The sequence below is a fragment of the Delphinus delphis genome, chromosome 13, assembly GCF_949987515.2.
Source record: "Delphinus delphis chromosome 13, mDelDel1.2, whole genome shotgun sequence".
Taxonomy (NCBI): domain Eukaryota; kingdom Metazoa; phylum Chordata; class Mammalia; order Artiodactyla; family Delphinidae; genus Delphinus; species Delphinus delphis.
The window spans coordinates 3,322,069-3,339,952 of NC_082695.1; the positions used below are offsets into that span (position 1 = coordinate 3,322,069).

At 51.9% G+C, this 17,884-nt stretch overlaps 1 protein-coding gene across 5 annotated transcripts in view; it reads left to right on the forward strand.

The window, feature by feature from the left end:
• The window catches only part of SLC15A4 (solute carrier family 15 member 4), a 71,381-nt gene that overhangs the window by 26,748 nt on the left and 26,749 nt on the right, over positions 1-17,884 (forward strand). Inside the window, exon 8 of one of the 5 annotated variants that reach the window (XM_060027868.1) lies at positions 2-1,079. The exons of the other annotated variants lie outside the window; for them this stretch is intronic. Within the exon in view, the coding sequence (XP_059883851.1) occupies positions 2-150 (149 nt within the window). The 3' untranslated portion in view covers positions 151-1,079. Of the gene's footprint in view, position 1; positions 1,080-17,884 lie in introns of those variants that run through there. 5 annotated transcript variants of the gene reach the window in all.

Genomic DNA, 17,884 nt, shown 5'->3' on the forward strand with positions numbered 1-17,884 from the left:
GGCAACATCAACGGCTGCTATTTGAACTATTACTTTTTTCTTCTGGCCGCTATTCAAGGCGCTACCCTCCTGCTCTTCCTTATTGTTTCCGTGAAATACGACCTGCAGCGGCCGAGAGCAAACGGCACGCCCGCCGGCAGGAGGACCTGATGCTCCTGCAGCCCGTCAGGTCTGTTGGACGGACAGATGGACAGACGGATCCGTGGGAAGGTGCTCTGGGGGCTCGCAGAGCAAACGGCTGACTTCCCTAAAACTTGCGTGGTGCCGGGGTTGGTTCCCTCTTTTCCACCCGCGGCCTAGGTAAGTGCCTTCCTGCGGTTGAGCCCTGCCGAAGGCCCCCGGGCGCCCTGCCGCCGGTTTCCCCTCTGACAGACACCTGCTGCCGCGGGTACAAAGTCTCGGGAGACGACACCCATGCTGGTTGGCGTCCCGGTATTTTAAACACATCTCATCCTCTCCTTCCCACAGAACACGCTCTCACTTTCTCTTCTTCTGATGAATAAACATGTGTTTATATTGAGGAAGGGAGGGTTTGTTAAGAAATGAAAGTGTGGTCAAGTGCTGGCGAGGTTTTAAAGAAAAGTCCCGCTGATGGCTTCTCTCATGAGCCGCAGATCCCGCCCGTGCGGGTCCTCGGCACAGGCCGGCGGTGAGTGTGTTCTGTCTGCTGCTTCACGTGGTGCCGAGCTCTCAGACCATCGCCATTGCTCTCCTGCTGCTCTTTCCTTAAGAGCGCAATGTTCCATTAAAACCTATTTAAGACTGTGTGTTCCGTCTCAGCCTGCAGAGCAGCCTAACGCGTGTTTTAACCCTGCCTGGTCAGTCCTTGTGTACAATTTCATTCTGGTACCGTCGAGACTGAAGACCCACCATGGTGGGTGGAAGGAAACCCCTCTTCCGAGCAGCACCGCTGTGATTGGAGGCCGTTGGCAGCGCTCGTTGCGGGCCGGGGCTGTCCACAGTCACCGACGCTGGTCGCGCTGTTCTCCGTGACATGGGGGTTCGCATTTTGTCTAATAAACCGTTATCTATTTGTTGCTGTATTTTTGGTGTAATTTTATTATAAAAAGCACCTCGAATATGAGACCCACTGGCTCCTTCTCTGTGTGGTCTGTCCACAGTCGTCGTGTATTTGCGTTTACGTGTGGACGTCATGAGGTTCCTGAACTGTCACGGGGTACAGGGTCCTGAGTCAGGAACTGACGAAAAGTCACAATAAAATACCTGTTCCTGACGCAGCTCTTTGATTCTCTAGGATAGTGATTCTTGAGCCTCCTCTGTATTAAAATATAACTTTATGTTTGGCGAAAACAGAAAAACAAACGCAAACACGCTACTCGTTTTGGGTTATCTTGTTTTTAATACAAAGTACAGAAAAACACAAGGAGGTCGTGACTGGTGGGGTTCAGACAGATTGAGGACCGATGACTCAGTGTAACACCAGTTCTCAGAGGGGCTGAAGGTGTGAGTTTGGGTTAAAAAAATAAATAAAAAGGGTTGGAAAGCACTGCTCTAGGAAATACATAATCCCCCAGAGGTACAGCTTCTGTCTTCAAGATCTGTTGCATACTGAAGACCATTAACCCATGCCGTCAGAAAACACTTTTTCTCTGTAGGGAATTAGGCACGAAAGGGAAAAGGGAGGTGTGACGAGCCAGCCCTTTCCTGGGCTCCGTGTGGCCGGGGCACGTGAAGGCGGCAGATGGGGCCCTACGTGGGCCACCGTCCTACACCCCGGGGAGGGGGGCTGGGAATCAGCGCAGGTAGAGAGCCAGGTAGGTACACGCTCTGCTGTCAAGGGGAACCTGTCCAGAAAGGCAGTCAGGCCCAGAACTGACAGCCTCTGACTTTCCACCTGAGTTTAGCGAGTGTACGACTGTGGTCACCACGTGGCTCTGAACAGCAGCTGAAGAGACAAATACACAAAACGAGTATGCTGTTGTAGGGATTTTATGTAAAAAGTACAGGCCCTGGAGACTTCGATGTGTGTCTTTGGCCGGCATTTATTGGCCTCAGAAGGCACGTGTCCATGCCATCCATTGGAAAACACCCATCCCTGCTTTAACTTCCCTGAAGGTGGACGGAACTGCGCGCCTTGTTTCTGCACAGTATCATGGGTGGGTTAAAGAGAAGGTTTGGCTTAAGGCTGAGCTCCTGCAAGACTGAGCTTACGAGCCTCCCGGTTTCGGACAGAGGCCTCACAGGCCGCTGTTGGGGACATTCCGGTCCGTCTGCCGTTCACGTCCCGCTTCACCGGCGGGGGTCCCACCTCCGAGGGGCCGCTGGAGCCCCTTGCCCCCTTCATAGCCAGATGCTGAGGTGGCCCCTTCTCGCTAGGTGGGGAAAGCACAACACTGCATGTGTTACACTGAAAAGCTTCAGAACAACAGGTCCTTTCAAAATGACACTGGGCCTCTTTTCAAAACCCCGATCACTTCTAAATTCTAGGTAGTAAAACATGGATGGGCTTCCGTATTTTCAAACTGTTCCACTTGGTGCAAAACAGTCCCATCGCTTGAAAATCGAAGCGCACTAAAGTGGAGCAGAGTCCTGCTCTAATCCGAAATCGCCACACAGCACACGGTGACTTGCTGTCGTTAAAACCAGCCCAGTAGTTGACAGGCAGTTTCAAGTAGAATGAAGTCATTTGAGCAGGTGTTTGGAAACGTTCTTTGTAACACCTTGCTCTTTTGGAAATAAGGCCTTTTGGAGGAAATAATAATACATTTTTTTAAAGTGCTTTATGGAGGTAGGACGTATTAAATAAGTGAACAGTACAAAATGCAAGGGAAAAACCAAAACACAGCAAGGCTGCGTCACCATGAAAAATCAGCATTTACTAACTTCCAAATGGACTGAGAGGCACGTGCCTCACAAAGGAAGCCGAGCTAGTGCCGGGCGGTTGCACCTGCAGGCTTACCTGTGTTGGTTTCTCCTCCAGACCAGAGCCTCAGTGGGGGAGGGGGCTGACAGGGGAGCAGACCCAGATGGAAGTGACTTCACCGGAGCCTGGCTGCGTGGCGGTGAAGACCTGACAGGCGCCAGGCCGATTTCCCAGTGGCTCTGCGTCGCAGCGAGACGGCTTGGATAGGAGTGGGGGAGCAGGCAGCCAGCTACGTGGGGCTTTGGAGAAATGTACGATGAAGCCCTTGACCTTGACCTTGGGACTCCAGCGGCAGAGTTGAAGGTGGACGGGCCAGTCAGGACCTCTGGCTTGCACGTAATTCTCCGTATCCTTCCTCAACTCTCCCCCGACGCTCGGAGCTGCAGTCGTTAGCAGTTGTTCTTAAAAATAGATCAGTATCTTGACCGAAGGGGTTTCTGCTCCCCCGACTACAGTATTTGGGTAGGAGATTCCGGTTTGGGTAGAGGATGCTTGAAGCCTGCGTTTGTGAGGGCACAAGAGGAAAGGGATGTGACGCGGCCACTCCCATGTTCCGAGGTCGAAGGGATGAGGGGTGGCGGTGTCTCTCCAGAAGGGGTGGCGAGTCTCTCTCCTGCTGAGCAGTGAGTCGGACATGGGGACCCTTGTGACCACTGTCGAGGGCTGGTGCGCTGGACGGGAGGGTCTGCAGACAGCAGAGAGGGGAGGGCTGGGCACCCGTAAAATCCCACTAACCTTGCCCTAAAGGGAGCCAGAAAGTGGGGTGGTAGCCAGGGGCCACGCGGGGCAAGGGAGGTCTTGGAGTCTCCTGTGGTTTTGAGAATGGAGAAAAGAGACAGCTTTACGAAATCCCAGCATCTGCATAAAGTGAGCGTCATGGTCGTGGCAAAGTGGTGGAATCCCAACGTGACATTCTCCCTGCCGGGGCTGGAGGTGGGGGGCTGGGCATGTGTCCAGAGAGCAAGAAGCGGGGTATGGGGTGCGAGGTTTTCAAAGGCCCTTCCCCACAGGGGCCCGAGCCTGTCAAGAGCTGCCCCCGATGTGTGGGAAACCCTGTTCCCAGTGTCCTCTCACCGCCAGCCAAAGCCTTAGGAAGAAACGCAGGGGACCACAAACTCGGGGGCAAAAAGAGAAAAAAAGGACACAGGAAAAGCCACGCACCCAGCACCACTCTCTGCAGCGTGGGCACACGGGCCCCCAGATTCGAAACACCGCAGAGGGTGCGAGAGGCCACGCCCTCCTTGAAACAGACCTGCTTCCCAGAAGCCATCCTGGTAGAGAAACGCCGGCTGCTGTGCTGGGTTGAACGGTGTCCACCCCGACCCTGTGAGTGTGACCTCACTTGGAAATAGGATCTTTGCAGGTGGAATCAAGATAAGATGAGGTCATCAGGCTGGGCCCCGGATCCAGGACGACTGGTGTCCTAAGGAGAAGAGGGAAATCTGGACGCACAGGCGCCCAGGGAGACGGCCACGTGACCGTGACGTAGAGCGACGCGATGCTTCCGCAGGCCGAGGGCACCGAGGGGGGTGCGGCAACACCAGGGCTGGAAGAGGCCAGGGAGGGCCCCGCGCTCCCCAGGCCCTTCAGAGGGACGGCCTGCCCACACCTTGGCCTCTAGAAGTGGGAAGGGAGACGTTTCTATTAGCAGTTTCCTCGGGCCGCCTTCACCAAGTGCCGTTTGCCCTGAGACTTAAAACAATAGAAATGTATTCTCCCCGAGTTCTGCAGGCTAGGAATGTAACGCAGGCCTCACTGGGCCAAAGTCAAGGCCTTGGCCGGGCTGCCTTCCTTTCTGGGGGCTGCGGATAGCTTTTTTTTTTTTTTTGGCCGAGCCATGCAGCCTGCGGTATCTTAGTTCCCCGACCAGCGATTGAACCCAGGCCCACGGCAGTGAAAAGTGCCAAGTTGCAACCACTGGACCGCAAGGGAATTCCGCAGGGATTACTTTTCTTGCCTTTTGCAGCCTCCGGAGTCTGCCCGCATCCGTTGGCTGGGGTCCCCTCCCTCCCTCTGCAAAGCCAGCAACAGCATGCTGGGTCACCCCACATCCCTCTGACCTTCTCGGCCTCCTCTTTCCACTTGCAAGGATACTTGTGATGATACTGGCCCCACGCAGATAACCCGGGCTGATCTCAAGTCGACTAATAAGCAAACGCAGTTATCTTTGCCAGGTGAGGTCACATAGCCACAGGTCCCGAGAGCCTGGCTGTGGACATCGTTGGGGGCCATTCTTCTGCCCATTGCCGTGGCTGACCGGCAGTCAAAATTCCAGAATGTTGAAGCCACTGCATGAGGCCTGGCATGTTTTCACAGGAGAAGCTCGTCATACATCAAAATTACCTTCCACACGTATTTGGTAAAAACGCTAAAATCGCCCCCTCTTGTTGTGGCAGTGCTAATAGCCAACAAAATTAATTTTTTTGGACAGATCCAGACATGAATGTTTATACTTTGTATTACTGCATAAATTCACTTGATGGGTACAGATGTGGACATGAACAAAAGCAGCATTTGTTGTCGAAAACTGAATTAGGAAGAGTGGGACGTTCCCCCATTGGGTCATCCATCCACGCCACCAATCAGGGCACGCTGGCCAGAAAATGAGGACGGCCATGGCCATGTCACCTTGTTTTCTTTTTTTTTTTTTGGCCGCACCTATGGGATCTTAGTTCCCCGACCAGGGATGGAACCCAGGGCCTCTGCAGTGGAAGCACAGAGTCCTAACCACTGGACTGCCAGGGAATAGCCTCCTTTTCATTTTTGGTCCAGGATTTTAATTTTTCTACATTCCGAACACAAAAGTAGTATGTTCCTGATGTCAAGAACATTCCCACAGGCCATTTATATCAGTTGAGAGTTCGGGACTTCCCTGCCGGTCCAGTGGTCAGGACTCCGCACTTCCGCTGCAGGGGGCCCAGGTTCGACCCCCTGATCGGTGAACTAAGATCCCGCAAGCCTCACAGTGCAGCCAAAAAAAAAAAAGAAGAAAGTTAAACATTTACTCTGCTTATGAAGGTCTGTTAAGCAGCCCTTTATTACCCACGTTGCTCTGAATCCCATCCCCGCCAGACAGAATGCACATCTGAGCCGCTTCTCACGTTCACGCCGCAATTTATAACCCATCAGGGAGTGTATATATGTCCATGCCACTATCTCACTTTGTCACAGCTTACCCTTCCCCCTCCCCATATCCTCAAGTCCATTCTCTAGTAGGTCTGTGTCTTTATTCCCGTCTTACCCCAAGGTTCTTCATGACTTTTTTTTTTTTTAGATTCCATATATATGTGTTAGCATACAGTATTTGTCTTTCTCTTTCTGACTTACTTCACTCTGTATGACAGACTCTAGATCCATCCGTCTCACTACCAAACGTAAAATAGATAGCTAGTGGGAAGCAGCCTCATAGCACAGGGAGATCAGCTCGGTGCTTTGTGACCACCTAGAGGGATGGGATAGGGAGGGAGACGCAAGAGGGAAGAGATATGGGAACATATGTATATGCATAGCTGATTCACTTTGTTATAAAGCAGAAACTAACACACCATTGTAAAGCAATTATACTCCAATAAAGATGTTAAAAAAAAAATGGAAAAAAAAACCCAAAAAACCCATCAGGGAAATAGGAAAGAGGAACTCGGGTGCTGTCACTTGGTGATGCCTTTAAGGCAGAAATGTGCTGATGGTGAGAGGGTTTAAGGCAGGGGTTCTGCCTGCCACAGGCCCCAGGGCAGGCCCAGGACACGCTGGGACAGGGCTGGGGGTTTTCCTGATGAGTAGGTGGGCCTCAAGTTGATTTTCTGTTTTGATTGTTCAGTTTCGTTGAGGGATAGCAGATCATCACGATGTACACTCTAGATATCTTATCATTTTATTTGTCATTTAGACCCTTGTTGTTGTTGTTGTTGTTGTTTTCTTTGGCTGCACCACGAGGCTTGTAGAATCTTAGTTCCCAACTAGGGATCGAACCTGGCTGGGCCCTCGGCAGTGAAAGCACAGAGTCCTAAACACTGGACCGCCAGGGAATTCCTAGACCCTTGAGTGTTGATAAAGCCCTTCTCCTGCCCCAAACTGCAAAGGACGGCTCCTCGGACCTGTCAGACCCCATGCCCAGGCCTCCCAAGACCTTCAAACCCCACGCGTGCTTCCTTGAGGAATAATGAAGTCGTCAGGGCCGCACCTCGGACTTAGGTCTTTGATCCCCACGTGCTCTTTGCGGGTGTGATTGTCAGTGTGTCTGGAAACCAAAGCGAAGTTACCACCCCCTGGGAGCTACTCTTGTCTCCAGTCTCAAACAGGGCCAGCCTTCCTGGGCCGGGCAGGCTCACCCATCGTCCTCCTTGTGTGTATATACAATCTCCAGTGACTCCTGGAGGATGCTATTGGCATTGGGTCTGGAAGAATTTGTCACCCACGGGGCCCCTCATTTGAAATGAGCAAGTTCACAGAGAGTGGCCATCCAGTGGCCGGAGCAGAGCAGTCAAGGTTGGACCCTGCCCTTAGAAACAGGACACACAGTCCTCCACTCAAGGTGGCCTATTCAACAAAGCTAACTATATTTCATGGAAGCAGCCCCTAGACCATGAGCTTTTTCTTCATTCTCTATTATCTGCAGGTTAAAACTCAGATCGGCATTGTGTTAGGCTGAGTACTGCCCTCCCCCCAAAGATGTCCGCATCCAAATCCCTAGAATTTAGGGTATATTCTCTCACGTGGCAAAAGATGAGGATGTGGTGAGGGATCTTGAGATGGAGAGTCTCCTGGGTTATCTGGGGGAGCTTTTGGAATCACGGGGCTCCTTATAAGTGAGAAGGGGGCTGCAGATTGAGAGCCCAGAGAAGTGAGGATGGGGGGGGAGCCGAGTGATCCGGTTACTGGCTTTGAAGATGGAGGGAGGGACCACAAGCCCCTTTGCTCTTGCAAGACTCAGCCTCACTCTCCTAACCCTTCATCCTGGCCCTGCTGTGTGAATTCACTCCATCTCTCAGCCCATGGCTTGTTCATGGCTAGGATGGGGCATCCCCGCTGTTCCCCACGCTCCCAGCAAAACCTCTGCCTGCTCGGACTAATTGCAGGTGGGTGATTCATCTCAAGCAAGCTCGATGTGCCAGAATTTACAGCTTCCATCCTGTCTGAGCCATTTGTCGTTCCTGGAGCCGAAAGGGGAAGGACCCACTTCAGGGATGATCGGAGAAGCCTCCGAGTGGATTTATGCTTGCCATTTTCAATTTTAAACCCAAACCGAGCTAATTAGACCCAGAGGACTTCTTGCTTACTGCTCTTCAGGGCTCACATATTTCAAAGACATAAGTCAAACCGTGGAATTCAGCAGTTTTCTAATGTCCCGGATACCGTGTTAAGTGCAGATCATCATTCACCGTGAGGTACGGTGCCGTCGGAAACAGCAAAGTCAGAGAAGGCGATTCAGCCTGTTCGCGTGGATCAGAGGTCACGTTCATTCTTCCACTCCTGTCATTCATTCATTCAACAAACACCCCTTAGCCACCTCGTGTGTGCTAGCTGAGTTTTAAACTTGGGGGCTGCATCCGTGAAGTCTCAGGTCTCCTGGAACTCACGTCTTAATGAGCGAGACGGACAGTAAACATGTAAGCAAACAATAACATTGCAGAAAGCATAAGGATTATGCTGAAAACGGTATAAGATGACAGGGTAGCATCATCTCCTGTGATGAGGCAATTGGATGCAGAGCAAGACTTGGGATTAGACCGCTTCCCAGGGTGATTCTCCTCCCCCTCTGGTCACGCAATCCCTAAGCCCACGAGTTGTCTGCCATTTCTTGTTTGCCCTGCCATCTAGTGGCTGAAATTAGAACTACAGGCTATTTTCCAAAACTGCCAAGAAAGTTTTTGAATGACTCTGATACAAAAATCACCTTGTTTAAAGGGACAAACTGGGAACTAGTAGATAAATAAGTTCCGGAGATCGAATGCACAGAATAGTGATAATAGTCAACAATACTACATTGTAAACTTCAAAGTTGCTAACAGACTAGATCTTGATCGCTCCCAACCACAAAAAAGGAATGATAATTATGTAAAAACAAGATAGAGGTCTTAACTCAGGCTCCTGGGGTAATCATAATGCCAGTATGTAAACGTATCAAGTCGACATGGACACCTTAAATTTACACAGTGTCATATGCTAATTATATTTTGGTTAAAAAGGATTTTTTTTTTTCATTTTAATTGTGTAGAGAAGAAAAATACAGTTAGAATCCACCAAAATTCAGTTTTGGCTGAAAAGTGTGTGCAAAAAAAGGTGTAACAGATGAAATCGTGGTTTCCCCCGTTTTTCCAGCGTGGCCAGGGAGAACGTCCTCCCTAAGCAAACCGGACTGTGCAAAGTGGGGAACCATTCATGGCTCCCTCTTGTGTGACTGAACAGGCATGAAAACAGATGGACGGTTTTCATTTTCACCAACACTGAAAAGTGTAGCTGATGCAGGACCTCTGTCTCCCATTCCTGCTCCAAGTAGAAACAGAACCTGCTCTTCTAGGGTCATGGAGCTCCGCCAGCGGGAAGTCTCAGCTCCTACATTGTGAGCCCCAGTATTACTGAGCATACCCGGCCTCGTTTTGAGTTTATACTTCAACATAATACTTTCAGATATATGGTGGTTGGGTGAAAACTATTACCCTGGCAAGAGTGTTACTTTTACAGATGTGTAGAATAAAAGCTATTAAATAGTTTTTTTTAAAAAAAGTCATTTTCCCCAAAACCTCTTAGGGTCAACGTAGTATTGAGACCTACTTAGAAGCTAATATAATAGGTTGCATGTGTCTTTGGCTTGCTTTTTTCTCGCACGTGGGATCCTGTCTTGTAATATGAGCCAACACGTTTCCTCATCGCCTGTGAGATGAAGCACATCTCATTTCTAGCCTCGGAGGGACTTACATGCCCTCTGAGAGCACAGCCCCATCTGTGAGGCTGCATCTCCCTGGGGAGAGCCTGCGGTGGGATCCCAGAGCAGGAAAGGGGGACGGGGAAGAGAAATGGGAAAGGAGAGCAGGTAACAGAAGTTACCGAGTTGGTTGCTGCCACTGTGGTACCTGGCACTGGATTCCGTGGGCCCTTCTGAAACGCGTCTCAGAGCTGTCTGCCTGCGGACACGGGGACCATCTGTCCATCCGCTGGGCCCATCCCCCCTTGTCCAGTGCGGCACCCGCTCCCCGCTCGTTTCTGGGCTGCCAAGGCTGAGTGCTGAGTGGGTCTGCACATCATCCCCCAGCCCCCCAGCCCCAGTGGAGACAGAAAAACCCCAGGGCGGGACTCCTCTGGCGCTCCAGTGGGTAAGACTCCACGCTCCCAATGCAGGGGGCCCGGGTTCGATCCCTGGTCTGGGAACTAGATCCTGCAGGTGTGCCGCAACTCAGAGTTAGCATGCCGCAACTAAAGGTCCAGCATGCTGCAACTAAGACCCGGCACAGCCAAAATGAAAGAATGAATGAATGAAAACCCCAGGGCAACAAGCTGGAAGCCCCCTGGCCCGCTCAGTGGGGCTGGGAGGGTTTTGAAACGGGGAGGAGTATCCTGGGCACTTGTGAGACAGTGCCAGCTAGCCCGGGAGTCTTCCAGGAAGGCATCTCGGGGACCGAGGGGACTCCCACAAGTGAAGAAGCCGAGAGCCTGCACTCGAGGGCACCGGAGTAGACAAACTCCTCTTACCTGCATTTGGACGTTTCCCAAGATGGAAGGTGCCCAGGGACAAGGAATGGAGCCCTCCCTGGAGTGTTCGTGTGGGTGTCCTCTCCTCGTCCAGCTGCGAAAACACTTCCTAAAGAAAGAGGTTCTCGAGGGACCAGTGTTTTACCCCTACAGGTTCCTAGAGCTGCGTGTCCAGATCCGCTTGCTGGCCTTGTGGACGTGGTCCTCGCTGAGGGCTGGAGGGAGCTTGGAATGGGTCCGGGTCCTGAGTATTTTAAAAAATTCACCCAGTATATCAGTTTCCTGGGGCCACTGTAACAGATTGCTACAAACTCTGCGGCTTAAATCAAGTGGAATTAATGCTCTCACTGTTCTGGAAGCTACCAGTCCGGCATCAAGGTGTCCACAGGGCCACATTTCTTCCAGAGACTCCAGGGGAGGATCCCTCCTGCCTCTTCCAGCTCCTGGAGGCTGTTGGCTTTCTTTGGCTCGTGGCTGCATCACTCGTCTCTGCCTCTGTCTTCCAAGGGCCTTCTCTTGTGTGTCTCTGTGTGTCCTTTTCCGTCTCTTACAAGGACACTCATTGGATTTAGGGCCACCCTGATTCAGTGTGATCTCATCTCCATCCTTACCTTACTTCCATCTTCAAAGACCCTATGTCCAAATAAGGTCCCATTCTGTAGTTCTAAGTAGATGTGAATTCTGGGGGGAATACTCTTCAAACCACTACAGCCAACACTGGAAAAGGAGCAGATTTTATATTTTTAAAAATCCACACTTCTGAAAATAGGTCAAGACGGATTCCAGTCCCTGGGGCGTACGCTGGAGACGCGTCCTTGGGAAGGGATGTCTTTTTGGTTTGTCACAGTACCTGCCTCTCCAAGGGGGGGCGTGGGGGGCACACATACACCTTCGGCCAAGCTGGTTAATGCATTTACATCACCTGCCTGGGTCAGGCAAGCTCTACGTTTCTGGCCCTTGATGTGAGAGAATTCAGTAGTCAGCAGAGAGTGACTATTATGGTTCATTATGGCCAAAATGAAACAAAACTGCCTTTCTTGAAGAGTTCATCCACGTGAAAAATAGACTCTTCACACCCCTGTTCTAAGAACCTTCATAACGGTGGGTCGCAGGTTGGAACACAACCCCTGGATGAATTTGTTTGCGGCAGGCAATTCATATTGCGGCACCTTATATCATCCTAATGAAGTAAAGCCGTTGCGTCTCACACTCCTTAGCCCAGATCGCTCTTACCTCCTGGAGAGGGAAAGTCCATCCAAGAGGCAGATTCTATGCGGTCTTACTTTTTTTTTTTTTGCGGTACGCGGGCCTCTCACTGCTGTGGCCTCTCCCGTTGCGGAGCACAGGCTCCGGACGCGCAGGCTCAGCGGCCATGGCTCACGGGCCCAGCGGCTCCGCGGCACGTGGGATCTTCCCGGACCGGGGCACGAACCCGCGTCCCCTGCATCGGCAGGCGGACTCTCAAGCACTGTGCCACCAGGGAAGCCCAGTCTTACTTTTTTGTCCTTGGTAAGAAGTAATCTGACTCATGGTGCCTATTATCCTGCAAAGGTTCAGTCCTGGAGAAATATGTTACTGTCATGAAGTTATGAGTGACAGAATTAATTGGTTTAAATAAGTGAAAAGCCCAGGTACGGATTTCAGGTATGGCTGGATCCGGCAGCTCACATTATGTTTTCAGGACTCCTACATTTCCCATCTTTTGAATATGGTTTTGTCTGTGTTGGCTTCACTCTCTGTCTTTCCCCACAAGACTGCAAGAGCTCCTGATCCCTAGGAGCTATATGCTTTCATTCTACCAGCTCTAAGCCCCATGAAAATACGGTTTCTGTTTACCAAAAGTTCCACTGAAAATCTTGGAGTTGATCTCATTGGCTCTACTGGCAGGATTACAGACGCATGCCCATCACCACGGCCAGGACGGTGCAATACTATGATTGCCCAGGACTGGGCCTCATGCCACCCTGGAGACGGGTCAGACTCAGCTCCCCCAAACCAGACAAATGAAGACTGTGGGAGTGTGGCTTCCCAAGGAAAGTCTGGGAGACGGCCTCCACAGGAAGGGAAACAATTTAGCTAACTAACCGATGCGTATTACCTGTTCTGTTACCTGTTCGGACTCTTTCAGGACTTCAGCCCTTCGTCCAAGTTCAAGGCCCTCAGCAGTCAATACTCTACAGACGACTTCATCCATTTTATTAATAGATACAGCCTTGCCTGGATTGCTTTATCTTATTCTCTAAGCAAAATCTCCTCAAACTGAACCTCTTATCCATTTCACAAGTTGTCATCAGAACTAAATGAGGTCTTTTAATTAAAATGACACAACACAGAGGCTCGGCCCAGGAAACATTTGCCCACCCTAATCCAGTAAGGCCTCATCTGAACTTGAGTGCATCTGCAAAGACCCTGTTTCCAAATAAGGTCACATTCTCAGGTCCTAGCGGGGAGGACTTGGGCTCATGTTTCTGGAGGACACAATCCAGCCCACGACACTGGGTACTATTTAATATATGTTTTTTCCTTGATCACTTTTTTTGGCAAGGGCAGAGAGCAACGGAGGCATGGGGGTTTAAATGCGCCTTCTTTGACTGCTGTAGAGAAACGCTGGACTGGAGGGCAAACTCCAAGGGGACAGAAGAGGGGAGGGGAGTGTGGTCATCACAGGATTTATTGTAAAAGGAAATGATATCATTGCCTGGAACGGCAAACCACGGCCATGCACCAGCAATGAAAAGGAACCATCACATTCCAGGAACGCAGCTACACACAGTTGCCTGTCAATAAAACAGGGCAATGGGCCGGAGCTGGGGCGGCGTCAACAATGCCGGCACCCGCCGAGGCTGCTTGCGGGGCCCAGGGAGGATTGAGGACGCAGTGCCTTTCTCAGCGTCTGGGTCAATGTCGTCTCACGCCGTCAGTCTGCAAGCTCAGTCGTGGCCCCACACCTCCGATTCATGCTTCCTTCAGACTCCAGTTTCCAACCATCGGGACTGTGGCAGTGGCGAGCCGCGGGCTCTCGGTGAGGCTCCTCTGCACGCTTCATTCCGGGGCTTGTGAGAACGGTGTCTGCCGGGCGGCCTCGTGGCAGCCAAGCCATGCCAGGCCCTGCTCAGACATCTCCCCGGAGACGGTCCAGCTGCTGCGCGAACTGGCGGCCTCGCTCCCCCTGGGGGGCGGGGGGTGTTTGGTCCTCAGCTCCCAACAGCAGGCCTGGCAGTGTCAGCTGTGGGAGCCTGTGAAATAAAGGCCCCCTTTGTCTCCAGATTCTGCATCGAGAGGAGGACGTGCCAGTAGCAGAGCTTAGCGACTCTCTCTTCACACACACACGACACACATGAACGCATGTGCTCACGCACATGCATGTGTATACTCATGCATGCACACACATGTACACGTTCATGAACGAATACACGCATGTATGCAGCCATACACACACGCACACAGATACACAAGCTCACACACATGCACCCAACTCCTGTATGCGTGCACACACGTACACCGTCACACGCGAACGCGCATGCTCATGCACACGCATGTATATGCTCGTGCATGCATGCACACACATGCGCACGTAGACAATCACACGCACCCCGGGTCAGCTGTAGCCTCTGGCTGCCTCCCACCAGCTTCTCCAGGAGCCACGCTTGGAGCCGGGGCAGGAGAGCAGATGAAAATCACTCCTTCTGAATCTGGTGGGAGGGGCTTGGAGAGGAGCCCCGTAAAGGAAGGGAAGGCGTGAAGACAGGGTGGGGCTGCGCGCTGGTTCCACGTCTCAGGTGATGTTACCCAGTTCTCCAATGACTCACGCCCCTTGGGTTCCGAAACTTTGCGTGCACGTTTCCATTTACATGGAAGGCCCCTCCCCTTTTAATTACACAAACTATACAAAATTCTATACTTAAGAAATAACATACAAAACATAGCTAGCCTAGAAAGAAGAACCAAATAAGCCCCCATGTACCCACCGTCCAGTGAAGTAAATAGCATTTTACCAAAGCCCTCAGAGCGGCCGCGTGCCACACCCCCTCCCTGGTCCTCTTCCACTGTAAATTCTGTATTTGTCGCTCTCTCTTGCCTGCATCACTTTACGGTGTGTGTATGTGTCCCTAGACGTTGCTTTTTACTTTCGGATGCATTTAAGTTTTGCATAAATGGACTCACCGAATGTATCCTTCGACGACGTGCTTCAGTAGTTCACATGAGATCCAGCTTTGTTGATGCAGCTGTTCATTCATTTTCACTCTACTTAGTATTCTTCCCCCCCCCCTTTTTTTAAATTGAAGCATAGTTGATTTACAGTGTGTGTTTCTAACGTACAGCAAAGTGATTCAGTTATACATATATGTATATGTTCTTTTTCAGCTTCTTTTCATTATAGGTTATTGCAAGGTATTGAATATAGTTCCCTGTGCTCTGCAGTATACTTAGTATTCGTGTATATGAATTTGCCAGGATTTCTTTATCCAGACTCCGGCTAGTGGCATTTGGGTTGTCCCAGTGTTTTACAATAGTGGATGGAGCTGCCTACAAACAGGCTGGGACAGAACCCCTACCCATGTGTCTCTCTGGTGGCGGAATTGGCGGGGGCGGGGTGTCCTCCCTTTTCTATTTGGTGAGCACCCGATCGACCTCTAAGGCTCCGTCCACAGTTGTCTCTTCTGAGAAGCCTTTGGATTCTGTCTCTCCCTCTGTGCCCCGCGCCCCACAGCTGGCCAGCAGCATGGAGCTCAAGGGACCAGTTTGTCACGGCCCTGGGCATCGCCCTCCTGTCTTATCCTGCAGACCAGTCACTTCTCTCCTGGGGGACTTGAACCTCCCAAATTTCCTCTTGAGGAGCAAGATAGCACAAAGGCTGAAAGTTTGGAGCTGGACCACTGAAGTTCGGGTCCCACGCTGCCACTTGCTAAACCGCATTTGGGCAAGTCGCCTGAGATGACAGAGCGCCCACCTCCTGGGGTCACTGGGACTGAGGGCATCAGAGCAGCGTCGGGCACACGGCAAGTGCTGTGTGTGCACTCTCGTTCCTCTCACAGCCCACAGGATCTCCATCATCAAATCCCATCGTGTGCAAAACACGCCCCAGCTCCAGCCATCCCCGCTCCCACAGTCACTGTCCTGGCCCAGCCCCCCCACCCCCGGGCTCCTACTCTGCTCTCCTGGCTCCACCCTGGTGCCCAGAGTCCATTCTCCATGGACCCCACAGGGTGATTCTTTTAAAATCTCCGTCAGATCTCGTCACTCACAGCGTAACCCCAAATCCTTACCTGGCCTCCTGCCAGGGCTCTGTGTCATCTGCCTCTGGCCTCGTTGCCCTCCACCACCCCTGCCCCTTGCCCACCTCTCCAGCCACGTCGGGTTTCCTGCTGCTCCTGGGACACTCCAAGCTCACTCCCATCCCCGAGCCTCCGTGCTGGCTGTTCCCTCTGGGAATGCTTTGCCCAGATACACATGTATGGGTCTTCAACCAAATGTCTCCCCATCAGAGTGGGCTTCCCTGCTGGTTCTGTGGACACCCTCGTCACTTCCTATCCCTGCAGCTCCCTTCACTTCATCACACCATTTATTATCACCTGAGACGCATTTGCTTTTCCATGGTGTTTTCTGTCTTCACCCTTGGAACGTAAGCACCAGAAGATTTTGCTTTCTTCTGTGCTGCATCCTGGGCACAGAGTCGGTGCTCAGTACATACTTAATTGGGGCAGTGAATGGACAAGTGATGTCCATATCTTACGTACTGTCTGTATTAGTTAGCTATCGCTGTGATAATGCCAGGCAACAAACAGGCCCCCAGGGTCAACTTGGCCAAAAGCCATCCCGTGGCTGAGCCCAGTGTCAGGGGTGGAGAAGATAGATTCCACCCCCAGGGAAGCCATAGCAAGGGGGAAGGGGGAAGGAAGAGGTGAGAACACATGCATTCTAACCACCTTATCTTTTTTTTTTTGCGGTACACGGGCCTCTCACTGTTGTGGCCTCTCCCGCTGCGGAGCACAGGCTCCGGACGCGCAGGCTCAGTGGCCACGGCTCACGGGCCCAGCCGCTCCGCGGCACGTGGGATCCTCCCAGACCGGGGCACGAACCCGCGTCCTCTGCATCGGCAGACGGACTCTCAACCACCGCGCCACCAGGGAAGCCCCTAACCACCCTATCTTTTGTGCTCCCAATGGTGGCACTGCCAGCTCCCGGAGCTGTTAGTTATTTGCAGGCCGGAAAGAACCACCGTGGGCCAGTGTGGCTGAAGCAGAGAGGTGGGGGCAGGGCTTTATGGAGCAGGGATTTAGGACCTGGAATGTCTCTCTGAGTGAGCCAGGGGGCCATCGGGGAGCTTTGAGCAGGGGAGTGACATGATCTAAGTGAGGTCCGTGAATCGCTGAGATCTAAGAATCACTCCGTTCACTGGATAGAGAAGAAGTTCTAAGGGCGAAGGGTGGAATCCAGGAAGCACGAAGGAGAACTGAAACGGGAGCGTTTCTAGCGTGATGCCCATGAGGTTACTCTAATGCCCTGCCCCGCACACCATAAATCATCCCGAGTACCCTCCGTGCTGCACATCCCACATTTTGGCCTTAAAGCAGCGGTCCCTAACCTTTTTGGCACCAGGGTTGGGGACCCTGCCTTACAGCACGTCAATCATCAGATATTTAATGGGAAAAGGGAGAAACAGTGCATTGCTGATGAAGGCAGCACCACCAGAGGAATCTCAGAAGGTGGAAAGAGTCTAGGAAATAATGTATTCCATGAGCCAATGAAGCCACCCGACAGGGAGGATGCTTACTCCCCATGGCTCCTGTTTCTAGAGAGGACATTTCCATGCCTCTCCCCAAGAAGGATGACGGAACGACGTATCATCCAAACCAAGACACCTTTGGGAGTGAGGGCTTTAAACGTAATTAACAGGACTTCCCTGGTGGCGCAGTGGTTAAGAATCCATCTGCCAATGCTGGGGACACGGGTTCGAGCCCTGGTCCGGGAAGATCCCACATGCCGCGGAGCAACTAAGCCCGTGCACCGCAACTACTGAGCCTGTGCCCTAGAGCCCACGAGCCACAACTACTGAAGCCCTCGAGCCACAACTACGGAGACTGCTTGCTGCCACTACTGAAGTCTGCACACCTAGGGCCTGTGCTCCGCAACAAGAGAAGCCACCGCAATGAGAAGCCCGCGCACTGCAATGAAGAGTAGCCCCCGCTCGCCACAACTAGAGAAAGGCCGCGCACAGCCACAAAGACCCAACGCAGCCAAAAAAAACAAACAAAAAAACCCATAATGAGCACTCTACTTTAAAAGTATTTTTAGGGGGCTTCCCTGGTGGCG